Genomic DNA, 24,917 nt, shown 5'->3' on the forward strand with positions numbered 1-24,917 from the left:
CCTTTTTCAAACCGCCCCCTACACACTCTTCCTACCCACTACCCCTCCGTTTGCGCGTTCCTCGCGGAGTGTCCGCCACATTAAGGGCCATCCCAAACCGATCCGCGGGGAGGGATAGTGGGCTATAAAACCCTTCATGAGCGGGTCTGCACAGATGCCGACTCGCTGAACACGTGCAGCGCTAAATTGTGTCCGGTGTCAGCCATGGAGGAAGCCACAGACCAATGTAATTACCACGCATATGTGCCTGCACAAACACTGTAAAACTAACACAAATATTTAATGACTGTCATGCAGATGTTCACAACTTTAGATGTGCATGTTATTGATTAAGGTCTGCCCTGCATTTGTTTAGACAGTTCGTGTTTATTTGAGTGTTTTATATTTACAAAAAAAACCAAAATAATTTATTCAAGCGAGAATGAAACATGAAAAACTCTTCAATAAAAAAATTAAAATGCAGCCAAAGAAGCGTGGGAGTAAGTTTCTTTTGTATTTTCTTCGTTATATTTTCTTTTTTTTTCTTTGTTTATCTGTTTCCGCCTGAGATCGAGTGAAGTTTCTGTCCCAAAGCTGTATTTATACCCTACACCCTGATGAAGTGAACTTCATTCAGCTGCGAGTGTGACTCCGTGACCAAGTGCACTCTGTCATGGAGGGGGAGTGTGTAGGGGGCGGTTTGAAAAAGGCCCATCAGGAACTTGCACCCTTCAAAATGATGCCCACATTATCCAGGTTATCCAGGTTATCCTTAGGCTCTGCTCTCTGATGAATAGGGCCTATTGCACATTACTGCCACCTCCTGCTCTGGAGAGGTGTTGCAGATGGGATTCCTACTTGAACCAATCATGTTGAGTTAACATAAAGCAATCTTGTAGTTTCAACAATTTTACATATTATGCTGAAGCAACATGATTTAATCATGTTTAACCACTAAACATGAAATAATCTAGTACAAGCTACATGTTTTACTTATCTTAGCTGAACAAACACCCATGCTGATTGTTTTGAGAGTACAAACCTTCAACTAACACCAAATTGTAGCAGACAGTCTGCTGAAAGGGAATATAGCATTGAAGTAGGGCTAAAGCAGGGATGTCCAACTCGTGCCATGGAGGGCCAAGAGGCTGCAGGTTTTCTTTCCAACCAAGAACTCCACCAGCTGATTCCACTGATTAGCCCCTGATCTCTGCTTGAAGGTGAGGTAATCAGTGGAATCAGCTGGTGGAGTTCTTGGTTGGAAAGAAAACCTGCAGCCTCTTGGCCCTCCATGGCACGAGTTGGACATCCCTGGGCTAAAGTGTTGCGTAACAATCACAATATGCTTGGTGGAAGTCTGCGCTCTCTGAGTGCTTTTCTACTTCTTGAATGTTTTACAACCTCTGATATGTAGCTCATGCACCCATCTCATCCTTGTGTCGTTTTTTGTTATTTTCAGTATCTAGATTATATGTAAAACACTTTATGACTTATCATTTGCATAAATAGGCAAATTTGTGTTTGGTAGACAATTTCCTTATTGTAAAAATGCTTTCTGTTAAGAAATCATTCAAATACCAAAGCAGAATGAGGTTTGTCATTGGCAGGGAGGACTTGGCAAAAAATTTTTATGGGTGCAGCCTGTAAACTCAGCTCTACTGATCATCATAATAAATGCATGTTCCTTACAAATGTGGCACCATTTAAAAGGGAGATAAACATGCTTTCCAATAGTATACAACTTTTTGCCCAGAACATTGTTACAACAAAGAAATAATCTACCAAACACATGTTTCCATACTTTTGGTGCTAAGTTAATAGTTACAGAGGAAAATGAAATCTCTGCTGCGTTTTCTTCATCTGGTTGAACGTTTTGTAACAGAATGTTTTTAGACACAAACTTGTATTTTTTTTCCCATTATCTTCCAAACTGAGCTCATGTTACCATTCTTGCCTGACCAATCAGATTTAATCACTCTGCCATGTGTTAGGATTTGATAAATGATTGGTCTAAGATGGTGTGTCTATGTGCGTGTCTCTGTGTTCTAACAAAAGACTGTCCATTGAAATTTTCAAGTGTAACCAGTAAAAAATAGAAAACATATTTCTCCAACTGAATAAGGCATTGTGAAGAGGAAAGAAAGAGTGATTTCTCATCAAATGTGCAAACAACACTAAAACTTACAGATTTAAAGCCTAAGCCCACAAATTGTGTTTTGTCCTGCCAGCATCTCTTGAATCATGTTGACTCAGTTGTAAAACACTCTAGCGAGATTGATAATTCACTTTTTTAGAAAAGACAAAGGATGAAATATTTTGAGAGTAGTAAACAAAGCAGTGTTCCTAGGGTTTTTCTTCTGATTGCAGATTAAGACTGAAGTATCAAGGACAATCTGTGCAGGCTTTGTGAAAGTCCAGACTGACTAAAGGACATCGAACTTGACACCTTTATCTCAGTGAGACTTAATTTAATCATAAATCCCTGTTTGCTTTTTAGTGTTCCTTCTAATTCGTTGATTCTTGTCTTTTTTTTGGCAGCGCGATCCGCATCAGTCGGAAAGGATGGCATATGCTTCTCAACTTCTGCTTCCACACGGCCCTGACCTTTGCTGTGTTTGCCGGCGGCATCAATCGAACCAAATACCCCATCATCTGTCAAGCAGTAAGTGCATTCCCTTCTCATTCACCCCACTCTCCGAGCCTTACACAGAATTGATTATGAATGTCTAGTCAGGTGTTAGAGATGAGAGCCCTGAGTGCAGTAGATGGTTGTATAGTGATCCAGCGTTATGTAGCGTTCATGCTTCAGCTGCATGCATGGTCTGCTCTCTCTGTGATCCAAGTGTTGGCACTGAAGGATAGAATCAAACAGGCTTTCCCATCCATATTGTCTGCCTGTTTTTTAATGAGGGTTCAGTCTTGTAGGCAGTTTAGAAGTTGGCAAGATGCAAAGAATATTTTGGTCACTGAAATACCTATTAGTGCAGCATTTCAGTGAAACTTTTACTTTGTTGATTGTGCAAGGGCACAAATATTATTTTACCCTTTACAGATTATACCATCTATGATTATATTTTTCTCTTGAAATGTATTCATGATAGATAATAAAAGCTCATGGCTCCAGGGCTATTCTTTCAGTTACCAAATTCATGTTTAAAACATAACCAAAACACCAAGCGGCATTCATATCTAGGTCACTCTGGCATATCTGTTGTCTATTAGACAAACAAAAACTCTTCCAGTTTTGGCTTTGAAACAGGATTCAATGCTTTTCTCACACCATCCAAACAAAGAGGACAGTTTTAATCCTTAGCGACTGAAATTTTCTCACCACTAAGGCTGACTTTCTCCTTTAATCAAGCGAGCAGCGTGCTTCCACAGATGTCAGTCCGTCAATCCATCACTGGGCCTAAAACATCCCTGTATCTAATTATTGGGTAGATTACTTTGACAACTTCCTCTAAGGCAACTATTAACTTGACAGCTTGTGGTGCTGAGTGAATAACTCAACCCAACTGGATGGATACAACTTAAAATTGCCTAATTTTGTTGTGTGCTCTAAATTTTAGACTTCAAAATTCTTTACATTTTGCTTAAGCATGAGCTGTGCCTCCATTAAGAGAGACTCTTTGAACTGATATATGAGTGATGAAGCATGATGGAGATGAGATCACTAAAAAGACATGATCAGTTGACCTCTTGGTGACATCATTGTATATCTTAGAAGCAAAATGTGGGGTCTGTTCCAAGTCAGGGGCAGCATGAAATACCCTGCACTCAAGTAAAGGCTTCATGCCAGAGTCCTGCTCACTCTGAAGGTTCCTCTGCCAGAACAACCCTCTTTACTACAATTTACTCTACATTATTACACCTGACTTTTTTCTTACTCATGATTGTAATATTTTGTACTAAATATTGATTTGGAAAAAAATAACTGGTTTAAAATTACTGTTTTCAATATAATAGTCTGTTCCCTTTAACAATTTGAGATGCATCCATTGCAGCAAATGATGCCTGAGTCTTTTTGATATGAGCTAACTTTGCTGATATTACTCTGCTGGCTGATAAGGGGAAGTCGAACAAAGTTAATCTGAATAAAGTCGCCTGACTTCTATGAGTTGTAAATGCTCAGCTTTTCAATATAATCAGCACCTGCGTGAATTTGTCTGCCTTGTTGCAGTCAGACTCTTTGTTATTTTATTTTCTATTTGTCAGTTCTTCAACACCTTGTTGCCTTGTGTTCTATTAAAGGGGGGTAATATTAGCTATTCCCATATTTTACACATAGATATAAAGCATCACTGCTTGATGTTTACACTAAACCTGTGTGGATTTTCAAACCACTACACATTTATATGTTGTAATAATCCTTGAATCTGGCTGTAAATGAATCAAAGCAGTCTGTTTAAAAAACAAAAAGTACAAGATCTTCACAAGAATAACTAAAATGATGAGGCCATCACATAAGGATCTCCTAACTGGTTGATAATACATTGGAGGAGTTGGCTTCAAACACCAAGGCTCAATCCCAAACCACCCCCTACACTACCCCTTCGCTACCGAGTGTCACTTCAAATGAAGTCACACTCCCGGCTGTGGAGGGCACTTTAATTGAAGGGGGAGGGTATACATATTACCGGCAGGAATGGGATGCCCTCTTCACTTCACCGGAACACGGAACACCTCGTCGCCATGGAAATAGAAAGACGCTCCCCGTGTACGGATGTTACGCTGAGGCACAGATTGCGAGTCGCTATATTGCTGTTTAGGGTTGATAAGAGCTGTATGTTTCCAAAATACACTTAGATTGACACAGAGATAACAGTGAAACACGTGGATTTGATTGGGATAGTTCAGATACCTGCTCCCATGCCTACTGAGTGTGAAATGAGAATCATTCCCTGTTTGGAGCCGCACTGTCTGTCTCGTTTTTTCTTCCTCTTTACAACCATAAAGTCAGAAGCCGTTACAATGACAGAGGAGCGATTTTATAGCCTACTTTTAACAATTTGAAGTGATCACGTCTTTCAATGCTATCACCATCTGACATTTCCAATTGAACAAATGAATTAATACTGCAAACTGCTCACATTTTAGGTGACAGGGCTTCATGATCAAATCAAACGTCAGCATAGAGTAAGATCTGCTTGTTTCGTTTAATCTTTCTAAACCACGCTTCTTGTGAGTTTCTGTTAGTGTGATAGAGGTGTGGGGAACATATTTTACACATGTGGCACTTTTGTTGTTTCCCCCACCATTTCGCTGTTGCACTTCCTGTCAAAGTGTGGATCAATGCAGGCTCGCTGTTTAAGGGCTGAACAGTCCACTCCCCCTCCGCACTACATGGTTTGGGACGGCCCTTAATGTGGCGGACCCTCCGCGAGAACGCGCAAACGGAGGGTTAGTGTGTAGGGAGAGTGTGTAGGGGCGGTTTGGGATTGGGCCCAAAGCTCTGTCCATAGCTCTCCCCACAACAGACTTCCTGAGGGCTGACCAATCAGAGGAAAGGGTTTTTTTTGGCGTGGGGAGCTTTAAAGAGACAGCAGCTAAAAGGGAGTGTTTTCGTCTGAGACCGAAATGAGAATTTTCTAAAACATCCGTGTGAGAAAAAAAAATAGGGATTGTTTTGAGCTGTGAACTGTGTAAAGCTGCTGTAAGAGTACCATAGGGAGGATGACAATCACAAAAAGAAGCACCATTCCCTTCCTTAAATGTTTTCTTCATATGCCATTTTATCCTTGTAGATTTTCTCTTTTAGTTTTTGTCTGCCTTTTATAATCTGGTTTCTTCACTTTTACTTCCTTCCACTGGACAAACCATCGTCACATTCACTGGTCTTCTTTAGATGAATTAATTTGAATAGTTAGCAAAGTGCTGTCAAGAACCAGCAGACCTTTGCTGTGAAGTATTGACCAATCAGATTGAAGTATTTAACACAGCTTATCACAAACTCAAATTACTAATTTACCAGCATATTAAGCTGTTTAAGGATTTTGGCACATAAGTTTGAAGTGTTGTTTAGGATTATCTTTTTATTCTAGTTTTACTAGTTTTACTACAGTCTTACAGGGTTTCTATGTCTTTAGTGATTGTGGCCTGAAATGACTGGTTGTGGGGAATCTTTTTGAAAAACTTTGAACCCAAGTTGCAGATTTTTTTTCTGTGTTATAGAATAACCCTTACCGTACGCAACCGAGTCAAATGCTTGAGTGAGACATCTAGGGGTTCGGTGGACGGGTTCAAGACACAAGACGACATTGAGTGTTGGCTTTGTCATTAGAGGTGGGAAAAAAAATTGAAAATCGATATTTCGGGATATTTTGTTTGACAATATCAAAATCAGGATTCTTTGTCAAAAAATTGTTTGTTCCTTTTTCCGAATTCATATTCTTTATTTCAGTCTTTGTTTATAAACTGGATTGGAAAATGTTACTACTTTTCTCCAACAGAGGGTGAAATGTTTCTCTCTGACTCATGTGATGTGCATTTTATGGGAAAATATGGCACCTGATACAGTCTGTAGACATAATTATCATCATTTAACTTTTTCATGGTCTGGAAAATTTAACTAAAGCAAACAAAAAATCACAAAAAAATGTAAATACGAAGAAAAGCCATTTAAATTGAATCGGCACCCCACAAATCTTAACAGAATTGAATTGCAAGAATAGCATATCATCCCAGCCCTATTTGTCATTGCAAGGTCATGGAAGAGGCGTTGTAATTGGGTGAATTTGTGTGTATTCCTGAATCCTGATTGCTACATGTATACTGGTGCAGTTTGTGTGAGTCATCTTTGAAGGTTTTATCTGTTTGGCTCACTGTGAGAAAGGCTCAACCTTTTTGTCTCCAAAATATAAATAGACATAGATAAAAACATTGCTGTCCAAAATCTCTGTGGATCATCTGATAAATTAATGACACACAAAAGCGTCTACTGCCGCAGACGATGATGGATGTTGGAGGAGCCAGAATCCATTTTGTGATGCAGCGGTGTGTCCCTGCAGTTGGACTTTGTGACCCTGTGCAATCAGTGTGCGGTCACATGGGTGGTGCCTCTGTCTGTCTCTGCAGCCCACAGTTATGAACGACTTAGTGAGACTTGAGGAGGGACATGGAGATTTGGGATGTCAGAACAGATTTGGAAACAGGTCAGAGAAATGCTCCTTTGCCCGCTGGTACCTCACTATTTTTAGGTCGTGGTGCAGCAAGGGTGGAAGTAATAAGTCGAAGGAATTAAAGTGCATAAGTTTATATTTAAGACAAGAGGATGCAGGTAGCTCCGAAAAATAAGTGAGCAAAATAATATGGTTCTTTATATTTAAGCCATGCTACTAGGGGAATTTGTTAGGGAGGTGTTTTGAATGAGGCCCTATTACAGGCTTTCAGGATCCAGTTGTTATTTTTGATTTCTGACAACATTACAGAAAGGATCCTGACAGAGACAGACTAAAAAATGAATTTTAAAACCTGAATTATAGGTTCATTTCTGTCTTTAATCCACCAGACTCCACTGACAGAAACTGTCATTTTACCTCCAAGGATACAGAAGCTTCTTGTCTCTCACAGCCTCCATCAGTTAGTGCGATTTTGTTATCCTGCCTCTCACTGGTATTGTCTTTGATCATGAACCATTTAAAATATCAAAGTCACACAACACAAAAGACAGACTGACCAAGTGAGGCAGCAGCAGGTCAGCAAATTAAGGGGTTTGCTGTGTTTGTTGACGGAGTCTGCTGGCTTAAAGAGGAGAGAAACATTGTTTGTTCCTCACAACAAGCATCTTTCTGTGGAACAAAAAGGCCCATCTTTAAAAGAGCAGGTCTGCAGTGACATTTATGGTAAAATTCTGAGACTGTTGGAATCAAAAAACAAGAACTGGGTAAGTCTAAAACAGGCAAAGGTGGGGTTGCAGTCATTGAAGCCTATGTCATGACTGCTGACCGATAGTGTTTGGACCAACAAATCTCTGACATAAATTTTTTTGCATTGTTGAGAGTATGAAATTCAGGAAGGGTCATGATATCCAACTCTTGGTGGTCATTTATAGCAAAAAAAGACCCAAGTTCACCAACTGAAGTTAGCAAGCTTAAAGCTGCATATCTATTTTGCAACTGGCTTTGAAACAACAGGAAACCACATACACAACAAGGGACTTAAATACTGTTTCACATTGACAATTATCCACTACCACTCTGATCATACTCTGTCCCTCAGTGTCTCCAGAGGAGACAGTGAACGGTCATCAAAAGTAGAAAGGATATGAATCACTTCAAGTCTTTCTACCTGCTTCACGCTCAGGAAAGAGTATCAGCAACTCATCATCGTGGTTAGCGAGACCAGACACTTTAGAAACGCATTTCTCAAGTCACAAACTATAGAAATGATCCCTGAAAGTATAGTCTTGACTTTCCAGAGCGCTAACCACTAAACTAATGTGATGGTCGCTGCCTCCACTGTCATGGTGCTAACATGACACACAAAAAATAAGTTTATGAACACAAGGAAATTATCTGAGCCACAACTCAACTGTTGTCCAGTAGGATGAAATGAATTTTCAAAACATGAACATACAGTTTAAATTGTATGGGAGGTAAAACTGCAAATGACTAGATACCCCATTAAATTAAGTAAAGAAATCACACTGACTTGAACTCAGTAAGACTAAAACTTGTACTGTCTCTTATTTGACTTACAGGTTAAATGTATGTCTTTTTTTTCAATTTTTATCTACTCTTTTTATGAAAAAGGGAACAATAGTAGAAAAAATAAGGTGAACTTAATAAACCTTCATCAAAGAAAAGACTGAGGCATGGAAAACATCAAATGAAAAGGCACAGGTTTAGTGTCAGCAACTCTGCATTACCTCACCAATGAAATTATGCCATGTTTACAATTGATCAAAGACACAGGATGGGTAAGATTAAAGTTTTGTTTATGTGAACATATATAATCACCACTCTGATCATACTCTGTCCCTCAGTGTCTCCAGAGGAGACAGTGAACGGTCATCAAAGGAAGAAAGCATATGAATCTCTTCAAGTCTTTCTACCTGCTTCACACTCAGGAAAGAGTATCAGCAACTCATCATCGTGGTTAGCGAGACCAGACACTTTAGAAACACATTTCTCAAGTCACAAACTATAGAAATGATCCCTGAAAGTATAGTCTTGACTTTCCAGAGCTCTCACCACACTACTGATGTGATGGTCGCTGCCTCCATTGTCATGGTGCTAATATGACACAGAATTGATAAGTTTAGTACTAGAAAGTTATATGAGCCACAACTCAACTGTTGTCCAGTAGGATGAATTGAATTTTCACAACATGAACATACAGTTTAAATTGTATGGGAGACAAAAAAGCAAATTACTAGACACCCCATTAAATTAAGTAAAGAAATCACACTGACTTGAACTCAGTGAGACTAAAACTTGTACTGTCTCTTATTTGACAAACAGGTTAATGTCTGTCTCTTTTTTTTTTCAATTTTTATCTACTCTTATCAGTACAAAGGAATAATAAATAAAAAAGGGTTTACATGTCTAAACCTTCATCAAAGAAAAGACTGACGCATGGAAAACATCAAATTAAAAGGCAGAGGTTTGGTGTCAGCAACTCTGCATTACCTCACCAATGAAATTATGCCATGTTTACAATTGATCAAAGACACAGGATGGGTAAGATTAAAGTTTTGTTTATATGAACATCTAGTATCACCACTCTGATCATACTCTGTCCCTCAGTGTCTCCAGAGGAGACAGTGAACGGTCATCAAAGGAAGAAAGCATATGAATCACTTCAAGTCTTTCTACCTGCTTCACACTCAGGAAAGAGTATCAGCAACTCATCATCGTGGTTAGCGAGACCAGACACTTTAGAAACACATTTCTCAAGTCACAAACTATAGAAATGATCCCTGAAAGTATAGTCTTGACTTTCCAGAGCTCTCACCACTAAACTAATGTGATTGTCGCTGCCCCCACTGTCATGGTGCTAATATGACACACAAAAAATAAGTTTATGAACACAAGGAAATTATCTGAGCCACAACTCAACTGTTGTCCAGTAGGATGAAATGAATTTTCAAAACATGAACATACAGTTTAAATTGTATGGGAGGTAAAACTGCAAATGACTAGATACCCCATTAAATTAAGTAAAGAAATCACACTGACTTAAACTCAGTGAGACTAAAACTTGTACTGTCTCTTATTTGACGAACAGTAAAATGAATGTCTTTTCTTCAATTTCTATCTACTGTTATTATGAAAAAGGGAACAATAGAAGAAAAAAAGGTGTACTTAATAAACCTTAATCAAAGAAAAGACTGAGGCATGGAAAACATCAAATGAAAAGGCACAGGTTTGGTGTCACTAACTCTGCATTACCTCACCAATGAAATTATGCCATGTTATCAATAGATCAAAGACACAGGACAGGTAAGATAAAAGTTTTGTTTATGTGAACATCTAGTATCACCACTCTGATCATACTCTGTCCCTCAGTGTCTCCAGAGGAGACAGTGAACGGTCATCAAAGGAAGAAAGGATATGAATCACTTCAAGTCTTTCTACCTGCTTCACGCTCAGGAAAGAGTATCAGCAACTCATCATCGTGGTTAGCGAGACCAGACACTTTAGAAACACATTTCTCAAGTCACAAACTATAGAAATGATCCCTGAAAGTATAGTCTTGACTTTCCAGAGCTCTCACCACTAAACTAATGTGATGGTCGCTGCCTCCACTGCCATGGTGCTAACATGACACACAAAAAAATAACTTTATGAACACAATGAAATCATCTGAGCCACAACTCAACTGTTGTCCAGTAGGATGAAATGAATTTTCAAAACATGAACATACTGTGTTCATTGTATGTGAGGTAAAACTGCAAATGACTAGATACCCCATTAAATTAAGTAAAGAAATCACACTGACTTGAACTCAGTAAGACTAAAACTTGTACTGTCTCTTATTTGACGAACAGTTAAATGTATGTCTTTTTTTCAATATTTATCTACTCTTATTATGAAAAAGGGAACAATGGTAGAAAAAAAAGGTGTACTTAATAAACCTTCACCAAAGAAAAGACTGAGGCATGAAAAACATCAAATGAAGAGGCACAGGTTTGGTGTCAGCAACCCTGCATTACCTCACCAATGAAATTATGCCATGTTTACAATTGATCAAAGACACAGGATGGGTAAGATTAAAGTTTTGTTTATGTGAACATATATAATCACCACTCTGATCATACTCTGTCCCTCAGTGTCTCCAGAGGAGACAGTGAACGGTCATCAAAAGTAGAAAGCATATGAATCTCTTCAAGTCTTTCTACCTGCTTCACGCTCAGGAAAGAGTATCAGCAACTCATCATCGTGGTTAGCGAGACCAGACACTTTAGAAACACATTTCTCAAGTCACAAACTATAGAAATGATCCCTGAAAGTATAGTCTTGACTTTCCAGAGCGCTCACCACTCTACTGATGTGAAGGTCGTTGCCCCCACTCTCATGGTTGCTAACGTGACGCACAATAAGATGATTAAGACAAGAAAATTATCAGAGCCATAACTCACCTGTTGTCCAAGAGGCTAAATTGAATTTTCAAAACATGAACAAACTGTTTCAATTGGGTGGGAGTAAAAACTGCAAATAACCGGATAGCCCACTAAATTAAGTAAAGAAGTCAGACTGACTTTAACAAATGCAGTTAGACATAAACTTAAAAGGTTTCTCATTTGCCTTCCAGTTAAAGGTATGCCTTTTTGATTTTTAACCAATTTTATTGTTACAAGAATAAAATTTCATAAAAAAAAATAGTTCACCTGCTCAATCTTTAATTAAGGACAAAGTGTGGCATGGAAAGCATCAAATCATAAACACAAGTTTGTTATCATCAACTCTGCATTACCTCATCAATGACACTATGCCATATGTCCAATTGATGTAAGCAACAGGACGGGTAAGATAACAGTTTTGTTTATTGCGAACATCTAGGATCACCACTCTGATCATACTCTGTCCCTCAGTGTCTCCAGAGGAGACAGTGAACGGTCATCAAAAGTAGAAAGCATATGAATCACTTCAAGTCTTTCTACCTGCTTCACGCTCAGGAAAGAGTATCAGCAACTCATCATCGTGGTTAGCGAGACCAGACACTTTAGAAACACATTTCTCAAGTCACAAACTATAGAAATGATCCCTGAAAGTATAGTCTTGACTTTCCAGAGCGCTCACCACTCTACTGATGTGAAGGTCGTTGCCCCCACTCTCATGGTTGCTAACGTGACGCACAATAAGATGATTAAGACAAGAAAATTATCAGAGCCATAACTCACCTGTTGTCCAAGAGGCTAAATTGAATTTTCAAAACATGAACAAACTGTTTTAATTGGGTGGGAGTAAAAACTGCAAATAACCGGATAGCCCACTAAATTAAGTAAAGAAGTCAGACTGACTTTAACAAATGCAGTTAGACATAAACTTAAAAGGTTTCTCATTTGCCTTCCAGTTAAAGGTATGCCTTTTTGATTTTTAACCAATTTTATTGTTACAAGAATAAAATTTCATTAAAAAAAATAGTTCACCTGCTCAATCTTTAATTAAGGACAAAGTGTGGCATGGAAAGCATCAAATGAAGAGGCACAGGTTTGGTGTCAGCAACTCTGCATTACCTCATCAATGAAATTATGCCATGTTATCAATAGATCAAAGACACAGGACGGGTAAGATAAAAGTTTTGTTTATGTGAACATCTAGTATCACCACTCTGATCATACTCTGTCCCTCAGTGTCTCCAGAGGAGACAGTGAACGGTCATCAAAAGTAGAAAGCATATGAATCACTTCAAGTCTTTCTACCTGCTTCACGCTCAGGAAAGAGTATCAGCAACTCATCATCGTGGTGAGCGAGACCAGACACATTAGAAACACATTTCTCAAGTCACAAACTATAGAAATGATCCCTGAAAGTATAGTCTTGACTTTCCAGAGCTCTCACCACACTACTAATGTGATGGTCGCTGCCCCCACTGTCGTGGTGCTAATATGACACACAAGAAATAAGTTTATGAACACAAGGAAATTATCTGAGCCACAACTCAACCGTTGTCCAGTAGGATGAAATGAATTTTCAAAACATGAACATACTGTGTTCATTGTATGTGAGGTAAAACTGCAAATGACTAGATACCCCATTAAATTAAGTATAGAAATCACAATGACTTGAACTCAGTAAGACTAAAACTTGTACTGTCTCTTATTTGACGAACAGTAAAATGTATGTCTTTTCTTCAATTTCTATCTACTGTTATTATGAAAAAGGGAACAATAGAAGAAAAAAAAGGTGTACTTAATAAACTTTAATCAAAGAAAAGACTGAGGCATGGAAAACATCAAATGAAAAGGCACAGGTTTGGTGTCAGCAACTCTGCATTACCTCACCAATGAAATTATGCCATGTTATCAATAGATCAAAGACACAGGATGGGTAAGATAACAGTTTTGTTTATTGTGAACATCTAGTATCACCACTCTGATCATACTCTGTTCCCCAGTGTCTCCAGAGGAGACAGTGAACGGTCATCAAAGGAAGAAAGCATATGAATCACTTCAAGTCTTTCTACCTGCTTCACGCTCAGGAAAGAGTATCAGCAACTCATCATCGTGGTTAGCGAGACCAGACACTTAAGAAACACATTCCTCAAGTCACAAACTATAGAAATGATCCCTGAAAGTATAGTCTTGACTTTCCAGAGCTCTCACCACACTACTAATGTGATGGTCACTGACCCCACTTTCATGGTGCTAACATGACACACAAAAAAATAACTTTATGAACACAATGAAATCATCTGAGCCACAACTCAACTGTTGTCCAGTGGGATGAAATGAATTTTCAAAACATGAACATACTGTGTTCATTGTATGTGAGGTAAAACTGCAAATGACTAGATACCCCATTAAATTAAGTAAAGAAATCACACTGACTTGAACTCAGTAAGACTAAAACTTGTACTGTCTCTTATTTGACAAACAGGTTAATGTATGTCTTTTTTTTTCAATTTTTATCTACTCTTATCGGTACAAAGGAATAATAAATAAAAAAGGGTTTACATGTCAAAACCTTCATCAAAGAAAAGACTGACGCATGGAAAACATCAAATTAAAAGGCACAGATTTGGTGTCAGCAACTCTGCATTACCTCATCAATGAAATTATGCCATGTGACCAATAGATCAAAGACACAGGACGTGTAAGATAAAAGTTTTGTTTATGTGAACATCTAGTATCACCACTCTGATCATACTCTGTCCCTCAGTGTCTCCAGAGGAGACAGTGAACGGTCATTAAAAGTAGAAAGCAACTGAATCACTTCAAGTCTTTCTACCTGCTTCACGCTCAGGAAAGAGTATCAGCAACTCATCATCGTGGTTAGCGAGACCAGACACTTTAGCAACACATTTCTCAAGTCACAAACTATAGAAATGATCCCTGAAAGTATAGTCTTGACTTTCCAGAGCTCTCACCACTCTACTGATGTGATGGTCGTTGCCCCCACTCTCATGGTTGCTAACATGACGCACAATAAGATGATTAAGACAAGAAAATTATCAGAGCCATAACTCACCTGTTGTCCAAGAGGCTTTATTGAATTTTCAAAACATGAACAAACTGTTTTAATTGGATGGGAGTTAAAAATGCAAATAACCAGATAGCCCACTAAATTGAGTAAAGAAGTCAGACTGACTTGAACAAATGCAGTTAGACATAAACTTAAAAGGTTTCTCATTTGCCTTCCAGTTAAAGGTATGCCTTTTTGATTTTTAACCAATTTTATTGTTACAAGAATAAAATTTCATTAAAAAAAAAAAAAGTTCACCTGCTCAATCTTTAATTAAGGACAAAGTGTGGCATGGAAAGCATCAAATCATAAACACAAGTTTGTTATCATCATCTCTGCATTACCTCATCAATGACACTATGCCATATGTCCAATTGATGTAAGCAACAGGACGGGTAAGATAACAGTTTTGTTTATTGTGAACATCTAGTATCACCACTCTGATCATACTCTGTCCATCAGTGTCTCCAGAGGAGACAGTGAACGGTCATCAAAAGTAGAAAGCATATGAATCACTTCAAGTCTTTCTACCTGCTTCACGCTCAGGAAAGAGTATCAGCAACTCATCATCATGGTTAGCGAGACCAGACACTTTAGAAACACATTTCTCAAGTCACAAACTATAGAAATGATCCCTGAAAGTATAGTCTTGACTTTCCAGAGCTCTCACCACTAAACTAATGTGATGGTCGCTGCCTCCACTGCCATGGTGCTAACATGACACACAAAAAAATAACTTTATGAACACAATGAAATCATCTGAGCCACAACTCAACTGTTGTCCAGTAGGATGAAATGAATTTTCAAAACATGAACATACTGTGTTCATTGTATGTGAGTTAAAACTGCAAATGACTAGATACCCCATTAAATTAAGTAAAGAAATCACACTGACTTGAACTCAGTAAGACTAAAACTTGTACTGTCTCTTATTTGACGAACAGTTAAATGTATGTCTTTTTTTCAATATTTATCTACTCTTATTATGAAAAAGGGAACAATGGTAGAAAAAAAAGGTGTACTTAATAAACCTTCATCAAAGAAAAGACTGAGGCATGAAAAACATCAAATGAAGAGGCACAGTTTTGGTGTCAGCAACTCTGCATTACCTCATCAATGAAATTATGCCATGTGACCAATAGATCAAAGACACAGGACGGGTAAGATAAAAATTTTGTTTATGTGAACATCTAGTATCACCACTCTGATCATACTCTGTCCCTCAGTGTCTCCAGAGGAGACAGTGAACGGTCATCAAAAGTAGAAAGCATATGAATCACTTCAAGTCTTTCTACCTGCTTCACCCTCAGGAAAGAGTATCAGCAACTCATCATCATGGTTAGCGAGACCAGACACTTTAGAAACACATTTCTCAAGTCACAAACTATAGAAATGATCCCTGAAAGTATAGTCTTGACTTTCCAGAGCTCTCACCACACTACTGATGTGATGGTCACTGCCTTCACTGTCATGGTGCTAACATGACACACAAGAAATAAGTTTATGAACACAAGGAAATTATCTGAGCCACAACTCAACTGTTGTCCAGTAGGATGAAATGAATTTTCAAAACATGAACATACTGTGTTCATTGTATGTGAGGTAAAACTGCAAATGACTAGATACCCCATTAAATTAAGTAAAGAAATCACACTGACTTGAACTCAGTAAGACTAAAACTTGTACTGTCTCTTATTTGACGAACAGTTAAATGTATGTCTTTTTTTCAATATTTATCTACTCTTATTATGAAAAAGGGAACAATGGTAGAAAAAAAGGTGTACTTAATAAACCTTCATCAAAGAAAAGACTGAGGCATGAAAAACATCAAATGAAGAGGCACAGGTTTGGTGTCAGCAACTCTGCATTACCTCATCATTGAAATTATGCCATGTGACCAATTGATCAAAGACACAGGACGGGTAAGATAAAAGTTTTGTTTATGTGAACATCTAGTATCACCACTCTGATCATACTCTGTCCCTCAGTGTCTCCAGAGGAGACAGTGAACGGTCATCAAAAGTAGAAAGCATATGAATCACTTCAAGTCTTTCTACCTGCTTCACGCTCAGGAAAGAGTATCAGCAACTCATCATCGTGGTTAGCGAGACCAGACACTTTAGAAACACATTTCTCAAGTCACAAACTATAGAAATGATCCCTGAAAGTATAGTCTTGACTTTCCAGAGCTCTCACCACTCTACTGATGTGATGGTCGCTGCCTCCACTGCCATGGTGCTAACATGACACACAGAAAATAAGTTTATGAACACAATGAAATCATCTGAGCCACAACTCAACTGTTGTCCAGTAGGATGAAATGAATTTTCAAAACATGAACATACTGTGTTCATTGTATGGGAGGTAAAACTGCAAATGACTAGATACCCCATTAAATTAAGTAAAGAAATCACAATGACTTAAACTCACTGAGACTAAAACTTGTACTGTCTCTTATTTGACGAACAGTAAAATGTATGTCTTTTCTTCAATTTTTATCTACTCTTATCGGTACAAAGGAATAATAAATAAAAAAGGGTTTACATGTCAAAACCTTCATCAAAGAAAAGACTGACACATGGAAAACATCAAATTAAAAGGCACAGATTTGGTGTCAGCAACTCTGCATTACCTCACCAATGAAATTATGCCATGTTTACAATTGATCAAAGACACAGGATGGGTAAGATAAAAGTTTTGTTTATGTGAACATCTAGTATCACCACTCTGATCATACTCTGTCCCTCAGTGTCTCCAGAGGAGACAGTGAACGGTCATCAAAGGAAGAAAGCATATGAATCACTTCAAGTCTTTCTACCTGCTTCACGCTCAGGAAAGAGTATCAGTAACTCATCATTGTTGTTAGCGAGACCAGACACTTTAGAAACACATTTCTCAAGTCACAAACTATAGAAATGATCCCTGAAAGTATAGTCTTGACTTTCCAGAGCTCTCACCACACTACTGATGTGATGGTCGTTGCCCCCACTCTCATGGTTGCTAACGTGACGCACAATAAGATGATTAAGACAAGAAAATTATCAGAGCCATAACTCACCTGTTGTCCAAGAGGCTTTATTGAATTTTCAAAACATGAACAAACTGTTTTAATTGGATGGGAGTTAAAACTGCAAATAACCAGATAGCCCACTAAATTGAGTAAAGAAGTCAGACTGACTTGAACAAATGCAGTTAGACAAAAACTTAAAAGGTTTCTCATTTGCCTTCCAGTTAAAGGTATGCCTTTTTGATTTTTAACCAATTTTATTGTTACAAGAATAAAATTTCATAAAAAAAAAAAAAAAAAAGTTCACCTGCTCAATCTTTAATTAAGGACAAAGTGTGGCATGGAAAGCATCAAATCATAAACACAAGTTTGTTATCAGCGACTCTGCATTACCTCATCAATGACACTATGCCATATGTCCAATTGATGTAAGCAACAAGACGGGTACGATAAAAGTTTTGTTTATTGCGAACATCTAGTATCACCGCTCTGATCATACTCTGTCCCTCAGTGAACGGTCATCAAAAGTAGAAAGCATATGAATCACTTCAAGTCTTTCTACCTGCTTCACGCTCAGGAAAGAGTATCAGCAACTCATCATCGTGGTTAGCGAGACCAGACACTTTAGAAACACATTTCTCAAGTCACAAACTATAGAAATGATCCCTGAAAGTATAGTCTTGACTTTCCAGAGCTCTCACCACTCTACTGATGTGATGGTCGCTGCCTCCACTGCCATGGTGCTAACATGACACACAAAAAAATAACTTTATGAACACAATGAAATCATCTGAGCCACAACTCAACTGTTGTCCAGTAGGATGAAATGAATTTTCTAAACATGAATATACTGTGTTCATTGTATGGGAGGTAAAACTGCAAATGACTAGATACCCCATTAAATTAAGTAAAGAAATCACACTGACTTGAACTCAGTAAGACTAAAACTTGTACTGTCTCTTATTTGACGAACAGTAAAATGTATGTCTTTTCTTCAATTTCTATCTACTGTTATTATGAAAAAGGGAACAATAGAAGAAAAAAAAGGTGTACTTAATAAACCTTCATCAAAGAAAAGACTGAGGCATGGAAAACATCAAATGAAGAGGCACAGGTTTGGTGTCAGCAACTCTGCATTACCTCACCAATGAAATTATGCCATGTGACCAATAGATCAAAGACACAGGATGGGTAAGATAAAAGTTTTGTTTATGTGATCATCTAGTTTCACCACTCTGATCATACTCTGTCCCTCAGTGTCTCCAGAGGAGACAGTGAACGGTCATCAAAGGAAGAAAGCATATGAATCACTTCAAGTCTTTCTACCTGCTTCACGCTCAGGAAAGAGTATCAGCAACTCATCATCGTGGTTAGCGAGACCAGACACTTTAGAAACACATTTCTCAAGTCACAAACTATAGAAATGATCCCTGAAAGTATAGTCTTGACTTTCCAGAGCTCTCACCACTCTACTGATGTGATGGTCGCTGCCTCCACTGCCATGGTGCTAACATGACACACAAAAAAATAACTTTATGAACACAAGGAAATCATCTGAGCCACAACTCAACTGTTGTCCAGTGGGATGAAATGAATTTTCAAAACATGAACATACTGTGTTCATTGTATGTGAGGTAAAACTGCAAATGACTAAATACCCCATTAAATTAAGTAAAGAAATCACACTGACTTGAACTCAGTAAGACTAAAACTTGTACTGTCTCTTATTTGACAAACAGGTTAATGTATGTCTTTTTTTTTTTTCAATTTTTATCTACTCTTATCGGTACAAAGGAATAATAAATAAAAAAGGGTTTACATGTCAAAACCTTCATCAAAGAAAAGACTGACACATGGAAAACATCAAATTAAAAGGCACAGGTTTGGTGTCAGCAACCCTGCATTACCTCATCAATGAAATTATGCCATGTTTACAATTGATCAAAGACACAGGACGGGTAAGATAAAAGTTTTGTTTATGTGAACATCTAGTATCACCACTCTGATCATACTCTGTCCCTCAGTGTCTCCAGAGGAGACAGTGAACGGTCATCAAAAGTAGAAAGCATATGAATCACTTCAAGTCTTTCTACCTGCTTCACGCTCAGGAAAGAGTATCAGTAACTCATTATCGTGGTTAGCGAGACCAGACACTTTAGAAACACATTTCTCAAGTCACAAACTATAGAAATGATCCCTGAAAGTATAGTCTTGACTTTCCAGAGCTCTCACCACTAAACTAATGTGATGGTCACTGCCCCCACTGCCATGGTGCTAACATGACACACAATAAATAAGTTTATGAACACAAGGAAATTATCTGAGCCACAACTCAACTGTTGTCCAGTAGGATGAATTGAATTTTCAAAACATGAACATATAGTTTAAATTGTATAGGAGGTACAAATGCAAATTCCTAGATACCCCATTAAATTGAGTAAAGAAATCACACTGACTTGAACACAGAAAGACTTCCACTTAAACTCTCTCATATGACTCACAGTTGAATGTTTGCCTTTTTCAATTTTTGTCTGCTCTTATTGTTACAAAAGAATAAAAATAATTCATTAAAGGGGTTTTATATGTTAAAACCTTAATAAAAGAAACAAGTCGGGCATGGAAAACGTCAAATGAGAAGGCACTGGTTTGTTGTCAGCAACACTGCGTTACCTCATCAGTGACATAATACCATGTATCCTTTGAAATTAGTGACACAACAGGAAGGATTTCAGTTCTGTTTATTGTGAACATATATGATCACCACTCTGATCATACTCTGTCCCTCAGTGTCTCCAGAGGAGACAGTGAACAGTCATCAAAAGTAGAAAGCATAAGAACCACTTCAAGTCTTTCTACCTGCTTCACGCTCAGGAAAGAGTATCAGCAACTCATCATCGTGGTTAGCGAGACCAGACACTTTAGAAACACATTTCTCAAGTCACAAACTATAGAAATGATCCCTGAAAGTATAGTCTTGACTTTCCAGAGCTCTCACCACACTACTGATGTGATGGTCGCTGCCTGCACTGCCATGGTGCTAACATGACACACAAAAAAATAACTTTATGAACACAATGAAATCATCTGAGCCACAACTCAACTGTTGTCCAGTAGGATGAAATGAATTTTCAAAACATGAACATACTGTGTTCATTGTATGGGAGGTAAAACTGCAAATGACTAGATACCCCATTAAATTAAGTAAAGAAATCACACTGACTTGAACTCAGTAAGACTAAAACTTGTACTGTCTCTTATTTGACGAACAGTAAAATGTATGTCTTTTCTTCAATTTCTATCTACTGTTATTATGAAAAAGGGAACAATAGAAGAAAAAAAAGGTGTACTTAATAAACCTTCATCAAAGAAAAGACTGAGGCATGGAAAACATCAAATGAAGAGGCACAGGTTTGGTGTCAGCAACTCTGCATTACCTCACCAATGAAATTATGCCATGTGACCAATAGATCAAAGACACAGGACGGGTAAGAGAAAAGTTTTGTTTATGTGATCATCTAGTTTCACCACTCTGATCATACTCTGTCCCTCAGTGTCTCCAGAGGAGACAGTGAACGGTCATCAAAGGAAGAAAGCATATGAATCACTTCAAGTCTTTCTACCTGCTTCACGCTCAGGAAAGAGTATCAGCAACTCATCATCGTGGTTAGCGAGACCAGACACTTTAGAAACACATTTCTCAAGTCACAAACTATAGAAATGATCCCTGAAAGTATAGTCTTGACTTTCCAGAGCTCTCACCACTAAACTAATGTGATGGTCGCTGCCTCCACTGCCATGGTGCTAACATGACACACAAAAAAATAACTTTATGAACACAAGGAAATCATCTGAGCCACAACTCAACTGTTGTCCAGTAGGATGAAATGAATTTTCAAAACATGAACATACTGTGTTCATTGTATGTGAGTTAAAACTGCAAATGACTAGATACCCCATTAAATTAAGTAAAGAAATCACACTGACTTGAACTCAGTAAGACTAAAACTTGTACTGTCTCTTATTTGACGAACAGTTAAATGTATGTCTTTTTTTCAATATTTATCTACTCTTATTATGAAAAAGGGAACAATGGTAGAAAAAAAAAGGTGTACTTAATAAACCTTCATCAAAGAAAAGACTGAGGCATGAAAAACATCAAATGAAGAGGCACAGTTTTGGTGTCAGCAACTCTGCATTACCTCATCAATGAAATTATGCCATGTGACCAATAGATCAAAGACACAGGACGGGTAAGATAAAAATTTTGTTTATGTGAACATCTAGTATCACCACTCTGATCATACTCTGTCCCTCAGTGTCTCCAGAGGAGACAGTGAACGGTCATCAAAAGTAGAAAGCATATGAATCACTTCAAGTCTTTCTACCTGCTTCACCCTCAGGAAAGAGTATCAGCAACTCATCATCATGGTTAGCGAGACCAGACACTTTAGAAACACATTTCTCAAGTCACAAACTATAGAAATGATCCCTGAAAGTATAGTCTTGACTTTCCAGAGCTCTCACCACACTACTGATGTGATGGTCACTGCCTTCACTGTCATGGTGCTAACATGACACACAAGAAATAAGTTTATGAACACAAGGAAATTATCTGAGCCACAACTCAACTGTTGTCCAGTAGGATGAAATGAATTTTCAAAACATGAACATACTGTGTTCATTGTATGTGAGGTAAAACTGCAAATGACTAGATACCCCATTAAATTAAGTAAAGAAATCACACTGACTTGAACTCAGTAAGACTAAAACTTGTACTGTCTCTTATTTGACGAACAGTTAAATGTATGTCTTTTTTTCAATATTTATCTACTCTTATTATGAAAAAGGGAACAATGGTAGAAAAAAAGGTGTACTTAATAAACCTTCATCAAAGAAAAGACTGAGGCATGAAAAACATCAAATGAAGAGGCACAGGTTTGGTGTCAGCAACTCTGCATTACCTCATCATTGAAATTATGCCATGTGACCAATTGATCAAAGACACAGGACGGGTAAGATAAAAGTTTTGTTTATGTGAACATCTAGTATCACCACTCTGATCATACTCTGTCCCTCAGTGTCTCCAGAGGAGACAGTGAACGGTCATCAAAAGTAGAAAGCATATGAATCACTTCAAGTCTTTCTACCTGCTTCACGCTCAGGAAAGAGTATCAGCAACTCATCATCGTGGTTAGCGAGACCAGACACTTTAGAAACACATTTCTCAAGTCACAAACTATAGAAATGATCCCTGAAAGTATAGTCTTGACTTTCCAGAGCTCTCACCACTCTACTGATGTGATGGTCACTGCCTCCACTGCCATGGTGCTAACATGACACACAGAAAATAAGTTTATGAACACAATGAAATCATCTGAGCCACAACTCAACTGTTGTCCAGTAGGATGAAATGAATTTTCAAAACATGAACATACTGTGTTCATTGTATGGGAGGTAAAACTGCAAATGACTAGATACCCCATTAAATTAAGTAAAGAAATCACAATGACTTAAACTCACTGAGACTAAAACTTGTACTGTCTCTTATTTGACGAACAGTAAAATGTATGTCTTTTCTTCAATTTTTATCTACTCTTATCGGTACAAAGGAATAATAAATAAAAAAGGGTTTACATGTCAAAACCTTCATCAAAGAAAAGACTGACACATGGAAAACATCAAATTAAAAGGCACAGATTTGGTGTCAGCAACTCTGCATTACCTCACCAATGAAATTATGCCATGTTTACAATTGATCAAAGACACAGGATGGGTAAGATAAAAGTTTTGTTTATGTGAACATCTAGTATCACCACTCTGATCATACTCTGTCCCTCAGTGTCTCCAGAGGAGACAGTGAACGGTCATCAAAGGAAGAAAGCATATGAATCACTTCAAGTCTTTCTACCTGCTTCACGCTCAGGAAAGAGTATCAGTAACTCATCATTGTTGTTAGCGAGACCAGACACTTTAGAAACACATTTCTCAAGTCACAAACTATAGAAATGATCCCTGAAAGTATAGTCTTGACTTTCCAGAGCTCTCACCACACTACTGATGTGATGGTCGTTGCCCCCACTCTCATGGTTGCTAACGTGACGCACAATAAGATGATTAAGACAAGAAAATTATCAGAGCCATAACTCACCTGTTGTCCAAGAGGCTTTATTGAATTTTCAAAACATGAACAAACTGTTTTAATTGGATGGGAGTTAAAACTGCAAATAACCAGATAGCCCACTAAATTGAGTAAAGAAGTCAGACTGACTTGAACAAATGCAGTTAGACAAAAACTTAAAAGGTTTCTCATTTGCCTTCCAGTTAAAGGTATGCCTTTTTGATTTTTAACCAATTTTATTGTTACAAGAATAAAATTTCATAAAAAAAAAAAAAAAAAAGTTCACCTGCTCAATCTTTAATTAAGGACAAAGTGTGGCATGGAAAGCATCAAATCATAAACACAAGTTTGTTATCAGCGACTCTGCATTACCTCATCAATGACACTATGCCATATGTCCAATTGATGTAAGCAACAAGACGGGTACGATAAAAGTTTTGTTTATTGCGAACATCTAGTATCACCGCTCTGATCATACTCTGTCCCTCAGTGAACGGTCATCAAAAGTAGAAAGCATATGAATCACTTCAAGTCTTTCTACCTGCTTCACGCTCAGGAAAGAGTATCAGCAACTCATCATCGTGGTTAGCGAGACCAGACACTTTAGAAACACATTTCTCAAGTCACAAACTATAGAAATGATCCCTGAAAGTATAGTCTTGACTTTCCAGAGCTCTCACCACTCTACTGATGTGATGGTCGCTGCCTCCACTGCCATGGTGCTAACATGACACACAAAAAAATAACTTTATGAACACAATGAAATCATCTGAGCCACAACTCAACTGTTGTCCAGTAGGATGAAATGAATTTTCTAAACATGAATATACTGTGTTCATTGTATGGGAGGTAAAACTGCAAATGACTAGATACCCCATTAAATTAAGTAAAGAAATCACACTGACTTGAACTCAGTAAGACTAAAACTTGTACTGTCTCTTATTTGACGAACAGTAAAATGTATGTCTTTTCTTCAATTTCTATCTACTGTTATTATGAAAAAGGGAACAATAGAAGAAAAAAAAGGTGTACTTAATAAACCTTCATCAAAGAAAAGACTGAGGCATGGAAAACATCAAATGAAGAGGCACAGGTTTGGTGTCAGCAACTCTGCATTACCTCACCAATGAAATTATGCCATGTGACCAATAGATCAAAGACACAGGATGGGTAAGATAAAAGTTTT

At 37.9% G+C, this 24,917-nt stretch overlaps 1 protein-coding gene, 20 non-coding genes and 2 pseudogenes across 21 annotated transcripts in view; 1 reads left to right on the plus strand and 22 right to left on the minus strand.

Moving 5' to 3' along the window:
- The window catches only part of adgra1b (adhesion G protein-coupled receptor A1b), a 341,543-nt gene that overhangs the window by 281,832 nt on the left and 34,794 nt on the right, over window positions 1–24,917 (plus strand). The window contains exon 16 of the mRNA XM_074675764.1: window positions 2,518–2,641. Coding sequence (XP_074531865.1) covers window positions 2,518–2,641 — 124 coding nt within the window. The remainder of the gene's footprint in view (window positions 1–2,517; window positions 2,642–24,917) is intronic.
- Window positions 8,169–8,385, minus strand: LOC141795844 (small nucleolar RNA U3). Its single transcript, XR_012598788.1, has one exon. It is a non-coding gene; the product is annotated as a small nucleolar RNA U3 (small nucleolar RNA).
- On the minus strand, window positions 8,935–9,151 carry LOC141795861 (small nucleolar RNA U3). The gene has a single exon (XR_012598805.1). It is a non-coding gene; the product is annotated as a small nucleolar RNA U3 (small nucleolar RNA).
- LOC141795854 (small nucleolar RNA U3) lies at window positions 9,698–9,914 on the minus strand. The gene has a single exon (XR_012598798.1). It is a non-coding gene; the product is annotated as a small nucleolar RNA U3 (small nucleolar RNA).
- LOC141795842 (small nucleolar RNA U3) lies at window positions 10,460–10,676 on the minus strand. The gene has a single exon (XR_012598786.1). It is a non-coding gene; the product is annotated as a small nucleolar RNA U3 (small nucleolar RNA).
- Window positions 11,224–11,440, minus strand: LOC141795845 (small nucleolar RNA U3). Its single transcript, XR_012598789.1, has one exon. It is a non-coding gene; the product is annotated as a small nucleolar RNA U3 (small nucleolar RNA).
- On the minus strand, window positions 11,986–12,202 carry LOC141795832 (small nucleolar RNA U3). The gene has a single exon (XR_012598776.1). It is a non-coding gene; the product is annotated as a small nucleolar RNA U3 (small nucleolar RNA).
- LOC141795850 (small nucleolar RNA U3) lies at window positions 12,748–12,964 on the minus strand. The gene has a single exon (XR_012598794.1). It is a non-coding gene; the product is annotated as a small nucleolar RNA U3 (small nucleolar RNA).
- On the minus strand, window positions 13,512–13,728 carry LOC141795862 (small nucleolar RNA U3). Its single transcript, XR_012598806.1, has one exon. It is a non-coding gene; the product is annotated as a small nucleolar RNA U3 (small nucleolar RNA).
- On the minus strand, window positions 14,276–14,492 carry LOC141795848 (small nucleolar RNA U3). The gene has a single exon (XR_012598792.1). It is a non-coding gene; the product is annotated as a small nucleolar RNA U3 (small nucleolar RNA).
- Window positions 15,041–15,257, minus strand: LOC141795855 (small nucleolar RNA U3). Its single transcript, XR_012598799.1, has one exon. It is a non-coding gene; the product is annotated as a small nucleolar RNA U3 (small nucleolar RNA).
- Window positions 15,805–16,021, minus strand: LOC141795868 (small nucleolar RNA U3). The gene has a single exon (XR_012598812.1). It is a non-coding gene; the product is annotated as a small nucleolar RNA U3 (small nucleolar RNA).
- Window positions 16,567–16,783, minus strand: LOC141795833 (small nucleolar RNA U3). The gene has a single exon (XR_012598777.1). It is a non-coding gene; the product is annotated as a small nucleolar RNA U3 (small nucleolar RNA).
- LOC141795871 (small nucleolar RNA U3) lies at window positions 17,328–17,544 on the minus strand. Its single transcript, XR_012598815.1, has one exon. It is a non-coding gene; the product is annotated as a small nucleolar RNA U3 (small nucleolar RNA).
- On the minus strand, window positions 18,097–18,295 carry LOC141795873 (small nucleolar RNA U3; annotated as a pseudogene).
- LOC141795838 (small nucleolar RNA U3) lies at window positions 18,843–19,059 on the minus strand. The gene has a single exon (XR_012598782.1). It is a non-coding gene; the product is annotated as a small nucleolar RNA U3 (small nucleolar RNA).
- LOC141795851 (small nucleolar RNA U3) lies at window positions 19,610–19,826 on the minus strand. The gene has a single exon (XR_012598795.1). It is a non-coding gene; the product is annotated as a small nucleolar RNA U3 (small nucleolar RNA).
- On the minus strand, window positions 20,373–20,589 carry LOC141795857 (small nucleolar RNA U3). The gene has a single exon (XR_012598801.1). It is a non-coding gene; the product is annotated as a small nucleolar RNA U3 (small nucleolar RNA).
- Window positions 21,137–21,353, minus strand: LOC141795839 (small nucleolar RNA U3). The gene has a single exon (XR_012598783.1). It is a non-coding gene; the product is annotated as a small nucleolar RNA U3 (small nucleolar RNA).
- Window positions 21,902–22,118, minus strand: LOC141795870 (small nucleolar RNA U3). Its single transcript, XR_012598814.1, has one exon. It is a non-coding gene; the product is annotated as a small nucleolar RNA U3 (small nucleolar RNA).
- LOC141795834 (small nucleolar RNA U3) lies at window positions 22,664–22,880 on the minus strand. Its single transcript, XR_012598778.1, has one exon. It is a non-coding gene; the product is annotated as a small nucleolar RNA U3 (small nucleolar RNA).
- On the minus strand, window positions 23,425–23,641 carry LOC141795872 (small nucleolar RNA U3). The gene has a single exon (XR_012598816.1). It is a non-coding gene; the product is annotated as a small nucleolar RNA U3 (small nucleolar RNA).
- Window positions 24,194–24,392, minus strand: LOC141795874 (small nucleolar RNA U3; annotated as a pseudogene).

Source organism: Halichoeres trimaculatus, unplaced genomic scaffold (assembly GCF_033239565.1).
Source record: "Halichoeres trimaculatus isolate MK-OKI-2021-1 unplaced genomic scaffold, fHalTri1.1 fHalTri1_scaffold_8, whole genome shotgun sequence".
NCBI classification, from domain to species: domain Eukaryota; kingdom Metazoa; phylum Chordata; class Actinopteri; order Labriformes; family Labridae; genus Halichoeres; species Halichoeres trimaculatus.